We start from the raw sequence: 14,616 nt of genomic DNA, 5'->3' as shown, positions 1-14,616 counted from the left end.
AATTGGGCATGCAACTGAAAAAGCTAGAAAAAGAAAAACTTGATAATCCTCAAATAAATGCCACATTAGAAATACTTAAAACCAAAGGAGAGATTAATAAAATTGAAATCAGATAACAATTGAAGTCATAAATGAAGCTAAGAGCTGGTTTGATGAAAAAAAAGCAATAAAATCGGTAAACCTTTGGTTAATCTGATTTAAAAAAAAACAGAAAGAAGAAAACCAAATTATTAGTATTAAAAGTAAAAAGGGTGAATTCACTTTCAATGAAGAAGAAATTAAAACAATGATTAAGAATTATTTTGCTTAATTGCTTTTCCATAAATTTGACAACCTCAGGGAAATGGATGAATATTTACAAAATTATAAATTGCCCAGATTAACAGAAGAGGAAACAAAACACCTAAATAACCTAGTCTCAGAAAAAAAAATTGAGCAAGCCATCAATGAATTCCCAAGGAAAAAATCTCCAGGGCCAGATGGTTTTGCGTATTAATTCTACCAAACATTTAAAGAAAACTTAATGCTCATACGTTGTAAACTATTTGGGAAAATCAGTGAAGAAGGAGTTCTACCAAATTCTTTTTATGACACAGATATGGTACTAATACCTAAACCAGGAAGAGTCAAAACAGAAAAAGATAATTATAGACCAATTTCCCTAATGAATGTTGATGCAAAATTTTTAAATAAAATATTAGCAAAAAGATTGCAGCAACTTATCATGAGAATAATACACTATGACCAGGTAAGATTTATTCGAGGAATGCAAGGATAGTTGTGAACTGATTCAGCCATTCTGGAGAGCAATTTGGAACTATGCCCAAAGGGCTATAAAAATGTGCATACCCTTTGACTTAGCAATAACATTTCTAGGGCTATATCCCAAAGAGGTCATAGAAGTGGGAAAGGGACCTGTGTGTACAAAAATATTTATAACAGCTCTTTTTGGGATGGGAAAGAATTGGAAATCAAGGGGATGCCCATCAATTGAGGAATGGCTAAACAAATTGTGGTATATGAACGTAATGGAATACTATTGTGCTGTAAGAAATGAGGAGCAGACAGACTTCATTATAACATGGAATGACTTATACAAACTGATACTGAGTGAGGGGGGCACAACCAGGAGATGATTATACATGATTATACACACACAGTATCTGTAAGGACTGGCTTTGATAGACTTGACTTCTCTCATCAATGAAAAGTTCAAAGATAGCTCTAAAGGACTCATGATTGAAAATGCTATGCACATCCAGAAAAATGATTATGAATTCTGAATGCAGATTGAGGCAAACTACTTGCTCTTTTTTTTCCTTCTTTTTTGGTTTTTGTTTCTCCTTTCTCACAATTCATTGTATTGATTATAATTCTTCTTTACAACTGATCTATTATGTAAAGAATTTTAATGTAAAAGTATATGTAGAACCTACTTTGGATTACATGCCATTTGGGGGGATTGAGGGGAGGAGAGGGAGGGTGATAAAATTTATTAACCAAATCATTGTGGAATTGAGTGTCACAAACTAAAAATAAAAAAATAATAAAGTATAAAAGTATAACAAATAAAGTATAAAAATGAAATGCAAAAAGAAATTATTGGCTACATGACCTAGATATAATAGGTAACAAATTAGAGTAGGAAGACAGAATCTTTTATATGTATGGCCAGGGGAAGAGGTCATGTCTAAACAAGAGGTAGAAATAGTCACACAAGATAAAAGAGACAGTATTGATTTTATAAAATTTGAAAAAGATTTTTTCACAAATACAGCATTAAAATTGTGTTACGGAAAATTTTGATTTCCTTTTATTGCTCGCGCAACTGTTGGTTAGTATTGCCTGACCAAAATGTGCTTTAAGGGGTGTGAAAATCTGTTGTTGTTCGGTCCTTTAGTTATGTCCAACTGTACATGATCCTGTGGACTTTTGTTCCTGGGTTTTTCTTAGTACAGATACAGGAGTGGTTTACCATTTTCTTTTACTTAAAGCTTCAAATATTCCTTATGTAAGAAGCAAGAAGAAGAATCTCAACTGTTACTGACTCCTTGGTGATATATAAATCCTCTGCCTAATTCAGCCTATTTGTGAACCCTCCAAATGTAGTTTAATTTGAAAGTTGACTTAATTTATCTATAAAGTTTGATAAGGTTTGTTTTCTTTGGGGGTGTATGAGACTATGAATCTAAGTTTGCTTATCTTTTATGATACTGAAGGAAGAATGGTATCATGAATTTATCTTCTTTTTAATTTTTATGTCTTGAGGAATGTATTACATTTCAGTTTAGAAATGCATTCTTTCACTATGATGTAATTTTGTCTTTAAGAGGACTTGTCTGAATACCACAGATTGTTCAGGTTTTCTCTGAGGCCTGAACCTGTGCTTGAGCATAGGTTTTTACCTCAATAATTTCTGCATTTTGGTAAATATATATTGACAGAATTTCCCTACCACATGAACTCAAAGAGAAGATATTTCTCCCTTATCAGTTAAAAGGAATGTAGTCAAATGGGGAAAAAAAAACAATGTCCAGTTTCCCTGATAAAGATCTCTCATCCAAAATATGTGAAGAATTAATTAAAATTTGTAAGATTAAGAGCCCTTCCACAACAGAGAGACTGTCAAAGGATATGAGGAAGTGGTTTTCCAAGAAACTGAAGCTATCAACAACCATATCAAAAGTGTAGGTGTAACAGTGAATCCAGTGCTGAGAAGTCAGGAAGACTCACCTTTATGAGTTCAAATCTAGCCTCATAACTCTACCAAATGTGTGACCCCAGGTGAGTCACTCAACTCTCTTTAGCTCAGAGAAAGAGAAGGAAATAGCAAACCACTCCAGTATCTTTGCCAATAAAAATCCAAATGAAGTATAGAGGCAGAGTCAAATGGAGTCAAGAGGCAGAGTGGAGTAAAGGCAGGGACTAGCCTGAGCTCCCCCCCAAACCCCTCCAAATACCTTTAAAAATCACTATAAACTCATTCTGGCAGAGCAAAACTCACAAATAATGAAGTGAAACACATTTCCAGCCCTAGACAACTTGGAAGGTTGGCAGGAAATGTCATTGCACCAAGACAAGAGAGAAGCACAGTCTAGAACAGGCAGGCACCAGTGCAGAATGGGCCTTGAAAATCATGGAGCAGGCCTCAGGGTGACTGTATCCCTGGAAATAGTAGATACTTCTAGAGCTCTCTGCCCACAGATGGCAAAGGGTTCAAACAAGTGGTCAGAAACATATTACAGAAGTCTTTTTGCTACCCCTGAGGCAGAACTATGTTGCTTTGCCCATACTCAGTTCCAGGTCACAGTCCTGGGTGGCAGTCTCAGGGAGAGAAAGAGCACTAGCGTAGCCGAACTTTTGGCCTCAGTGAAGGGAGTCCTCCTCACAGTTCCAGGGCAGAAAAGGGTGCTTGTGGTTACTCATAGAGAAGAGCACAGGCTAGGAAAATAATAAACACCTCTCCTTAGGTCATAGCATCTTGGAAGAACTGAAAACTTACAAGTCCCTAGTAGTATTTCTGAAAAAAGGTGTACAAAGCCCTTGAAGCTTGGGTCAGTTCATCCTCCACCCTGGAAGAAAAGCCCTACTTTTCACAAACAGTTAAAATTCAAGTAATAGACTGGGAAAATGATCATAGAATGGGATAAAAAACAAAGAAACTGATAATGGAAAGTTATTATAGTGATAGAGAAGAGCAAAACACACTCAGATAATGACAACAAAGTCAAAGTTCCTGCATCCAAAGTCTCTAAGAAAAATATGAATTGGCCTGAGGCCATGGAAAAGCTCAAAAAGTATTTTTAAATTCAAGTAAGAGAGGTAGAGGACAAATTGGGAAGAGAAATGAGAGAAAGAGAGAGAGAGAAGGAGAGAGAGAGACAGAGAGAGAGCAAGAGATCATGAGAAAAGAGTCAACAGTTCAGTAAAGGAGACACAAAAAAGCCTGATGAAAATGACACCCTAAAAAACAGACTAGGTCAAATTGCAAAAGAGGTCCAAAAAGCCAATGAGGAGAAGAATGCCTTAAAAAGCAGAATTGGTTAAGTGGAAAAGGAGGTCCAAAGGTTCACTAAAGAAAATAAATCCTTAAAAATTAGAATTGAGCAAATGGAAGCTACTGACTTTATGGAAATCATGAAACAAGAAAACAAAACCAAAGGAATGAAAAAAAAATAATAGAAGACAATGTGAAACAACAGATCTGGAAAAAAGATCCAGGAGAGAAAATTTAAGAATTATTGGACTACCTGAAAGCTGGGGGTGGGGATAAATAATACCCTGATATTAGAGAACCAGGGGATGAAATAGAAATTGAAAGAATACACCAATCACTTTCTGAAAGAGATCCCAAAATGAAAACTAATAGCAATATTATAGTAAAATTACAGTGTTCCCAAGTAAAGAAGAAAATACTGTAAGTGACCAGAAAGAAACAATTCAAGAATTATGGAGACACAGTCAGGACTACCCAAGATTTAGCAGCTTCTACCTGAAAGGATCAAAGGGCTTAGAATATGATATTCTGGAGGGCAAAGGATCTAAGATTAAAATCAAAAATCACCTAACCAGCAAAACTGGTTAATCCTTCAGGGTAAAAAATTGATATTCAATGAGATAGAGGACTTTAAGCATTCTTGATAAAAAGGCCAGAGCTGAATAGTAAATTTGATTTTCAAATACAAGATTCAAGAAAAGCATAGCAAAGTAAACAGGAAAGAGAAATCATAAGAGACTTAATAAGGTTAAACTGTTTACATTCCTACACGGGAAGATGCTATTTATAATTTATAAGGCCTTTCTCATTATTAAGGTAGTTAGAAGGAGTATATATAGACAGAGGGCACAGGTATGTGTTGATTTTGAAGGGATGGTATCAAAAAATAAAATTAAGGGGTGAGAGAGGAATGTACTGGGTGAAAGAGAAAAGTAGAAGTATAATGGGGTAAAATATCTTACACAAAAGATGCCAGAAAAAGCTTTTACAGTGGAGCAGGATGGGGGGCAAGGGAGAAGTGAGGGAAAGTGAGTGAACCTTACGCTCATCAGAATTGGTTCAAAGAATCACATGAACATTCGACTGGGCATAGAAATCTCTCTTACCCTACAGGAAAGTGGGAGGGGAAGGGGATAAGAAAATGGGGAGAGATAGAAGGAAGGGCAAACTGAGGGAGGGGGTAGTCAGAAGCAAAACATTTGAGGAGGGACAGGGTGAAAGGAGAGAATAGAATAAATGGGGTTTGGGGGGATAGGATAGAGAGAAATCCAGTTAGCAATAGCAACTGTGAAAAATAATTTTGAAATAAATTTCTCTGATAATAGCCTCATTTCTTAAACATATAGAGAACTAAGTCAAATTTATAAAACCAAGAGCCATTCCCCAATTGAGAAATGATCAAAGGATGTAATCAGTTTTCAGGTGAAGTAATCAAACCTATCTGTAACCATATTAAAAATTCTAACTCGCTATTATTTGAAACATGCAAATTAAAACAATTTTGAGGTATTACCTCATGTTATCAGATTGGCTAATAGGACAGAAAAGGCAAATGACAAATGTTGGAGGGGATGTGGGAAAAACAAGACATTAATGCATTGTTAGTGGAGTGTGAACTGATTCACCAATTCTGTAGATTAATTTGGAACTGTGTCCAAATGGCTATAAAACTAGGCATACCCTTTGATTTTTAGGTCTGTAGATCAAAAGAGATTTTAAAAAAGGAAAAGAGGCTATATGTAGAAAAATATTTATAGGAGTTCTTTTCTAGGGGAAAATAATTAGAAATTGAAGAGATGGCCATTATTTGGGGAATGGTTAAACAAGTTATGGCATGGGATTATGATGGAATGTATTGTACTATAAGAAATGCTGAGCATGATGCTTTTAAAAAAATGTGGAGAGACTTGCATGGGCTTATTCAAAATTAATTGCACTGTGTATAAAGCAACAGCAATATTGTAAGATCATCAGCTGTCAATGACTCAGCTATTCTCAGCAAAGCAATGATCCAAGACAACTCTGAAAGACTTATGATGAAAAATGCTATCCATTCCCAGACAAAGAAATAATAGTGTCTGACTACATATTGAAGCATACTTTTTTTTCAACTTTCTTTACTTTTTTGTCTATATTTTCTTTCACAGCATAATTATTTGGGATATGTCTTGCATGACAACACTTGTATTTGAATTTCTTGCCTTCTCAATAAGGGACAGGTGGAGAGGAAGAAAGCAGGAAAATTTGGAACTTAAAGTCTTAAAATCAAATGTTAATAATTGTTATTAAACGTAACTGGGGAAAAATAAAATACTAAATTAAAAAAATAAAATAAAATAACTGTTGACAATAAAAAAATAAATGTTTACTGATTAAAGAAAAAAATAAGGTCATGGAGAATCAGACACAACTGAAATGACTGAACAATACTAATAATATTTATTAAGCAACTATTCTATGTGCAGTACTTGACTGAAGATTGGGAATACAAAGAAAATGAAACTATCCCTGCCTTCATGGACCTTATTGGAGCAGAGGAGTCAGAGACTCCAACATATACCCAGATGAGTGAATGCTAGGTACTAAGAGGAAGGACAAAATACTAAAAGTGAAAGGAGGTTTTATGGGGGTGGACATAAGAAAATGGTGTTCTAGGCATAATCATTAAATTGTTCCATTTGGCGAGGTTTGCATTTTTATGTGAAAAACTACTCCTTCCTCCCTTAGGACTTTGGGTATGTTCACTTCTCATGCCTAACTCCATTCCTCCCTTAGCCAGCTAGTACTGGAATCTCCCTTAATCTGCACCTCTACCCCAGGCTTCACCAAGGACAAAGACCTAAAGAAAACAAACCCAGAAAGAGTGAACTCTGCCTGAGGCAATTATGCTGGGGCTACTTGCCCATGAGAAATTTTTACCAAGCCTATTATACCTTCTAAATCTGTTTATTCATGACTAGTATATCGCTTAGGTCAAATGGTGCCAAGTCAAGTGGTAAATCTCTTCTGCTATTTCAGAGATTATAAAACTTATTAATAAGATCCAAATCATAAAATTCTCTCATAATTATAGTTTATAACCTCTAGGCTATGCGTAAGATCTTGGATATTTTATTTATAATCTGGCATAACATAAGCCTCTTTATTGGTTCCTTCTGATGCAGTTCTTTACAAATAAAGACATGCAGATATCACAGAACATTTGTACTAGTCATAGTTTCATTTGAAAAAAAATCAGTAATGCCAGCTTTGTCACAGTTTCATGGTGCATTGTGGTAGCACTATATCAAACAATTCAGTCAGGTCACCTTTAATCCAAGTATAGGTATTTATTAAGGATAGACACCCATCAGAAACAGGCTAGGTTCCAAGAGGCACTAGCAACTTAGTAAGATCTTACAGTTAAATTTAAAGTATATTGATGCTGACTATATAACAGAAATCATAAATATTAAAAAGGCAGGAAGGATTTGTTAAGGCATTAGGGTTCTTTTCTATGCTTCAATGGTCAAACATCCTGTTTGTGCTGCCCTATGATTGGCTGGCAATTGTGGGCCTATCTGGTCAAGAGGGATAGGTAGGTACTGTGGTCCTGTCTTGGACTAAATGGATGATGTGATTGCGATTGGGTACAGGAATGTAACTGTTCAAATATGTGAATTGGATCTAGGGCAGGGGCTAGCTAGGAGCAGTTGCTATATTGAGTCTGGGGGCCTGTGGTGTGGTTGAAGTCAGATTGTATGGTTTAATCAGGACATGCCTGCTGTTCAATGGGGCCAATGAGGAAGTTAGAATATTGGGCCTGGGGTCAGCTTTATTAAGATTCTATTAGATTGACTAGAGAAATGGCACAATTTTGGAGAAAAGGCTTACTTAAGTAATTAGACATTTGTAGTCTTTTTGCATATGTCAAGGAGTGACAATAGTTCATCAAGCTTCAGTCTGCTGTCAACTATACTTATAGCCATACTTGTAAGAATATTTTTGAGAAATGGAACCAAGATGGGGGGAGGAGCCAAAGTACAGGGAGGGGGGCATGCGAAGCCAAGATGGCTGTGTGAAAACAGGGACTTGCTTGAGCTCTCCCCCAAATTCCTCCAAACACCTGTTAAAATTGCTCTAAACAAATTCTATAGCTGCAGAACCCACAAAGTGACAGAGTGAAACAAGTCTCGAGTCCAGGCCTGGATGGTTGCTGGGAAGGGTCTAATGCACCATTCTGGGAGTGGAGTACAGCCCAGCATGGGCAGCACCAAGACAGACCAGGCAGAGCAGGCCTCAGGGCTTTGAATCACTGGCAGCTGTGGCAGTTTCCAGACTTCTCAACCCACAAATGCCAAAAACAATGTAGCAGGTGAGGGAAAAAACTGTTGGACCCGGATGAGAGAAGGGTGGGGTCTGACTGCAGTACCATGGCTGTGGAGGTGGCTGCAGCTGTGGTGACAGCAGCAGCAGCAGCAGCAATGTTGGCAGCCCCATCAGTGGCAGATGATTCTGGTGCTTCAGGCACACAGACAGCAGCGGGGGGACGGGAATCAAGTGGCTGATTAGAGCAGGAGAGAAGGAATCTCTTGGCTGGCACTGAGGCAGCCTTCTCTTGCTTTGCCCTTCTTGGATCTGGGTTGCATTCCTGGTTGGTGGTATTTAAGGTAGGAGGAGCACTGGGGTGGCACAGCTTATGGTGGCTGTGGAGAAGGAGTCCTCTTGGTAGTTACAGGGCAGAAAAGAGTGCTTGCACTCAAAGACCAGAGCACAGGCCAGGAGAGGAGTATCATATCACCTCAAAATAGAAGTAGCTTTGAAAACAGCAGAGCAAAGTGCCTGAAGCTTGGGACAGAGCACTCTCCACTCTGGAAGCAGTCATACCCTGACAAAGAACTCAAACGTCAAGTAATTGCCTGGGAAAATGAGCAGGCAGCATAAAATTACTCAGGCTATATAATCTTACTTTGGTGACAAAGAAGATCAAAACATACCACCAGAAGAACTCAACAAAGTCAAAGAGCCTACATCAAAAACCTCCAAGAAAAATATGAATTGGTCTCAGATCATGGAAGAGCTCATAAAGGATTTGGAAAATCAAAAAGAGAAGTAGAGGAAAAATTGGGAAGAGAAATGAGAGTGATGCAAGAAAATCATCAAAAACAAGTCAATAGCTTGCTATAGGGGACTCCAAAAATACTGAAGAAAATAACACCTTAAAAATAGACTAATCAAAATGGCAAAAAAGGTCCAAAAAGCCAATAAGGAGAAGAATGCCTTAAAAGGCAGAATTAGCCAAATGGAAAAAGACATTCAAAAGATCATTGAAGAAAAGAATGCCTTAAAAATTAGAATGGAACAAGTGGAAGCTAGTGACTTTATGAGAAATCAAGATATTATAAAACAAAACCAAAAGAATGAAAAAAAGGAAGATAATGTGAAATATCTCATTGGCAAAACTACTGACTTAGAGAATTGATCCAGGAGAGATAATTTAAAAATTATTGGACTACCTGAAAGCCATGATCAAAAAAAGAGCCTAGATATCACCTTTCAAGAAATTATCAAGGAAAACTACCCTAATATTCTAGAACCACAGGGTAAAATAGAAATTGAAAGAATCCACCAAAAACCTCTTGAAAAGATCCCAAGAAAACTCCTAGGAATATTGTAGCCAAATTCTAGAGTGCCCAGGTCAAGAACAAAATATTGCAAGCAGTCAGAAAGAAACAATTCATGAAAACACAATCAGGATAACACAAGATCTAGCAGAATCTACACTAAGGAATTGAAGGGCTTGTAATATAGTCTGGAAGTCAAATGAGCTATGATTAAAAACAAGAATCATCTCCCCACAAAATTGAATATAATACTTCAGGGAAAAATATGGATTTTCAATAAAATAGAAGACTTTCAAGCATTTTTGATGAAATGACCAGAGCTGAAAAGAAAATTTGACTTTCAAATACAAGAGTCAAGAGAAGCATGAAAACGCGAACAGGAAACAGAAATCATAAGGGACTTACTAAATTTGAACTGTTACATTCCTACATAGAAATATGATATTTGGAACTCATGAGACCTTTCTCAGTATTAGGGTAATTGAAGGGAATATACATACATACATACATACATACACATACACACATACATACATACATATATGTATACATGTATACACACATATATGCATATATACATGTATTATATATGCATATATACATGTATGTATGTATGTGTGTATATATATATATATATGTTATAATGGAAGGGAAGGGGGGAAGATGAAAGGGAATGAGTGAACCTTGCTCTTATTGGATTTTGTTTAAGGAGGGAAGAACATACACATTCGATTGCATGTCTCACCCTATAGGAATGTAGGAGAAAAGGGGATAAGAGGGTGGGATTGATAGAAGGGAGGGTAGATTGGGGGAGGGCACAGTCAGAAGCAATACTTTTGAAAACGGACAGGGTCACAGAAGAAAGGTGAATAAAGGGGGACAGGATAGGATGGAGGGAAATATAGTTAGTCTTTCAAAACATGACTACTATGGAAGTGTTTTGCATAATGATGCATGTATAACCTATATTGAATTGCTTGCCTTCTCAAGGAAGATGGGTGGGGAGGGAAGAAAGGAGAGAATTTGAAACTCAAAGTTCTGTAAACAAAGTTTAAAAATTGTTTTTACCCCACCACGGAGGCCCGCAGCCCCGCTCTGGGAGGCCAGGAAACTACCAGCACAGCCAAGGAAAACATGCCTTACCAACACCCAGCGTTGACACCGGAGCAAAAGAAAGAACTGTCTGATATAGCTCACCGAATTGTTGCTCCGGGCAAGGGAATCTTGGCAGCAGATGAGTCTACCGGTAGCATTGCAAAGCGGCTGCAGTCCATTGGAACTGAGAACACAGAGGAAAATCGACGCCTCTACAGGCAGTTGCTTCTGACAGCAGACGATCGAGTGAACAACTGTATTGGAGGTGTTATCCTTTTCCATGAGACACTCTACCAGAAAGCCGATGATGGCCGTCCTTTCCCCAAAGTCATAAAGGCAAAGGGTGGCATTGTGGGCATCAAGGTGGACAAAGGTGTAGTGCCCCTGGCAGGGACCAATGGCGAGACTACCACCCAAGGTCTGGATGGGCTGAGTGAGCACTGTGCCCAGTATAAGAAGGATGGAGCTGACTTTGCCAAGTGGCGTTGTGTACTGAAGATTGGGGATAATACGCCTTCTCCACTTGCCATCATGGAGAATGCCAATGTGCTGGCCCGATATGCCAGCATTTGCCAGCAGAATGGCATCGTCCCCATCGTGGAGCCAGAAATTCTCCCTGATGGAGAACATGATCTGAAGCGTTGTCAGTATGTCACTGAGAAGGTCCTGGCTGCTGTCTACAAAGCTCTGAGTGACCACCACGTCTATCTGGAAGGGACCTTGCTGAAGCCTAACATGGTCACCCCTGGCCATGCCTGTACCCAGAAGTATTCACATGAGGAGATCGCAATGGCAACTGTGACTGCCCTTTGCCGGAGTGTGCCTCCTGCAGTCACCAGTATCACCTTTCTTTCTGGGGGTCAGAGTGAAGAAGATGCCTCCATCAATCTGAATGCCATTAATACCTGCCCCTTGTATAAGCCATGGGCCCTGACCTTTTCTTATGGTCGAGCCCTGCAGGCATCTGCCCTTAAGACCTGGGGTGGAAAGAAAGAAAATGTCAAGGCTGCCCAAGAGGAATATATTAAGCGGGCCACGGCTAACAGCCAAGCTGCTCAAGGCAAGTATACTCCAAGTGGAAAGTCAGGAGCTGCAGCCAGCGAGTCTCTCTTTGTCTCTAACCATGCCTACTAACTTAAGTCAAGGCCTTCCACCTGGGTATGCCCTAACACTCCAGGCCATCCCTCACAGTCCAGGAAGAGGCTGAGATCCCAGAGCTTTGTGCTGACCTCTCCCATCACTCCTAACTTGTGTGGTATTGTTGCTCTCTGGTGAATCTAGTGACCCCTCCTCAGCCCACTTTTTCCAATAAACAACTATTTAACAAGGAAAAAAAAATTGTTTTTACGTGCAACTGGGAAATAAGATATACAGACAATGGGGTATAGAAATCTATCTTGCTCTATAAGAAAGTAAGGGGAAAGGGAATTGGGGGGAGTGGGTTGATAGAAGGTGGAGAAGACTGGGGAAAGGGGCAGTCAGAATACATGCCATCTTGGGCTGGGGAGGAGCATAGAGATAGGGAGAAAATTTGTCACTCAATATCTTGTGGAAATTAATGTTGAAAACTAAAAATAAAATAAAAAGTGTTTATATGACAATATATCACACTGTTGACATCTTAATTTCGATATATAAGTTATACATTAAATTTATTCAGCTTTCTCCATGAAAAAAGAATATTTTGTTATTCATTTTTTTAAAATAACAGGAAACTAGGAGCCCTGCAGCCAAACCCACAATACTTAGACTCCAGTGTCTCTACTAACATGACAAATTATCTACAGAGACTTCTCTCTCCCAATTGCATTACACTGTTGCTGCTGTGTTTACTCTCCAAATATACTCCCCAGTGTCTCCTCCCCACTTTCTATGTTCATACACATGCTTCAATGTCTCCATTTCTCTGAGGCTGGGATTAAAGCAATGTTGTCTGTCCAGGGCTACAAGACTCAGGAATTAATTAATTTAAATTTCAGAGACTTTTCATGTACACAGGGACAACTTGCATGAATGCATGGAGATGACAGAATAGCTACCAATCCAATTTTACTGCAACAACGGCGAGCACTATGAAAAAATCCAGACAAATAGGTTAGAGCTCGATTGTGGAGGGCTTAGGTCTATATATTTTATCAGACAGGCAATAAGAACCCACTGAAAGTTTTTAATCAAAGTGTTCAGATGTGTACTTTAGGAAAGTTATTGTGGCAGCTATGTGGATGGAGGGTGGTCATGAGAGGATTCCCTGGAAATAGAGAAATCCATAAGGAAGGTATTATAAAAGTCTAGACTAGAGGGAATAAAGGAATGAGTTAGGGTTGTAGGCAGGTAAATGGAAAAAGGGTGATGATTAGGGAAGACAGGGAAGATTTTCAACTAATTGGATATGGATGGTGAAGGAAAGCGAAGAATCAAGGATGTTTCCAAGGTCAAGGACCTAGTTTATAACTTCAGTCACTGGGACAATTGGTACTCTCAACAGAAACAGGAAAACATGATGCCAGCCAAGATTTTTGTGGGAAGTTTGAATTTCCTTTCGGGTGTATCATTTGAGCAACAACAAGATACCTACATGAAGATATCCAATACACAGCTGGACAGCTGGGGCTGGCATTCTCGGGAAAGATTAAGATAAATGGATTTTAGTGTCACCAGAATAGATGCAATGTCTGAATCCGTAGGAGCAAATGAAAGCACCAAAATAGAGAATATAAAGAAGGATATGAAGTAGACTTAGAATAGAATCTTAGGGGATTATTCTTACATAGGATGGGATGAGGATGATGACCTAGGGAAGAGAATTGAGAAGAAGTGATGAGACAGAAGAAAAACCAGGAACCAGTGTTAAGACCAAGGAGGAGAGGTTGTGTTGGTGGTCCATAGAATCAAAAGAGATCAAGGAGGGAGAATATTAAAGGGAAGGGATTGAAATTATTTTTAATCAATTAGTAATTCAATCTATAAGTGACCGTATTCTGTATTACTTCCCCATTTTGCCAAGCTACATTTCTCCATTCTTCAGTTAAGTTCAGGAATTGTTTTTCCTCCAATTTAGTTTAAAGGTGTGATTGAAAGGAAAAGTTATTCAAACTGTTAACCTCCAGGCTCTCTGCTCCTAGGCTGTAAACCCCAACTGGCTTAATCTGGTGCTATACAACAAAAGGTGTGTTTTCTTTCCTTGTCTGTCCTTCTGCAATTAAGGGAGATTTTATCTCCTCCTATGCAACAGTTAAGCTGATCTTATGGATCCCTAACAAAGATTACAAGAAGCAGATGAATCTCATAACATACCTTAGTTGTCTGAGAGGGGTGTGATGAGCCATACGTGAATACCAACTCACTTTTCTCATTATAGTACTGACAATTGTAATGTTCCCCAACCACCTCAGTTTTCTCTTTCCCTGAATTGTAGCAAAGAGGATTCCTCTCTTTCTCATTTGGGTCTCTGGGCTTCCTGAGGTAGCCAGTGTGACCTGTTTTGTTAACAGTTATTTGTGTCACTGTCAATAAAACTGATTTTGCTTCTACTATGTACTTCAGTTGATCTTTATTGAATTTACTCATGAGAGTTTGGAGGTTGCACTGAGATCAGGGGAGGGAGCCTCATTCTCCAAACTCTCTGTCTTTTCTTCTGGGTACTCATAGTGGAATTTTCCACCTGAAGGGAGGACTTTTTCTAGAGAATCCTCAAAAATCTTCTCCAAGTCATGAGTTGCATTCCTCATTAGGGTAAAGTTAAAATTCTCTCTTCATTTGTCTTGGCATGCTGTTCTGAATTTAGTGTGAAAATTAGAAAAGAAATTGGCAATATAAAGCTGGGGGAAATCTCCCTAAGGAACATGGGACATTGAACAAGGATTTTTCCAGGTTTGCTCTCAACTTTGAGGAGATTCAGGCTTTTAGATTTTTTACCAGGAG

The 14,616-nt window shown here is 38.5% G+C and overlaps 2 protein-coding genes across 2 annotated transcripts in view; both read left to right on the top strand.

The window, feature by feature from the left end:
- Nucleotides 1–14,616, top strand: part of LOC118842361 (liver carboxylesterase 1-like) — a 146,131-nt gene that overhangs the window by 107,416 nt on the left and 24,099 nt on the right. The window lies entirely within an intron of this gene.
- LOC118842362 (fructose-bisphosphate aldolase A-like) lies at nt 10,700–12,033 on the top strand. Its single transcript, XM_036749904.1, has one exon. The coding sequence runs from the start codon at nt 10,735–10,737 to the stop codon at nt 11,827–11,829; it is 1,095 nt and encodes a 364-aa protein (XP_036605799.1). The 5' UTR covers nt 10,700–10,734; the 3' UTR covers nt 11,830–12,033.

Source organism: Trichosurus vulpecula, chromosome 3, assembly GCF_011100635.1.
Source record: "Trichosurus vulpecula isolate mTriVul1 chromosome 3, mTriVul1.pri, whole genome shotgun sequence".
Lineage (NCBI taxonomy): Eukaryota > Metazoa > Chordata > Mammalia > Diprotodontia > Phalangeridae > Trichosurus > Trichosurus vulpecula.
This window is presented reverse-complemented; position numbering and strand designations above follow the sequence as displayed.

What these genes read in the sequence shown, in the direction of transcription:
- LOC118842362 (XM_036749904.1), top strand. Translation starts at nt 10,735, where the DNA reads ATGCCTTACCAACACCCAGCGTTGACACCGGAGCAAAAGAAAGAACTG.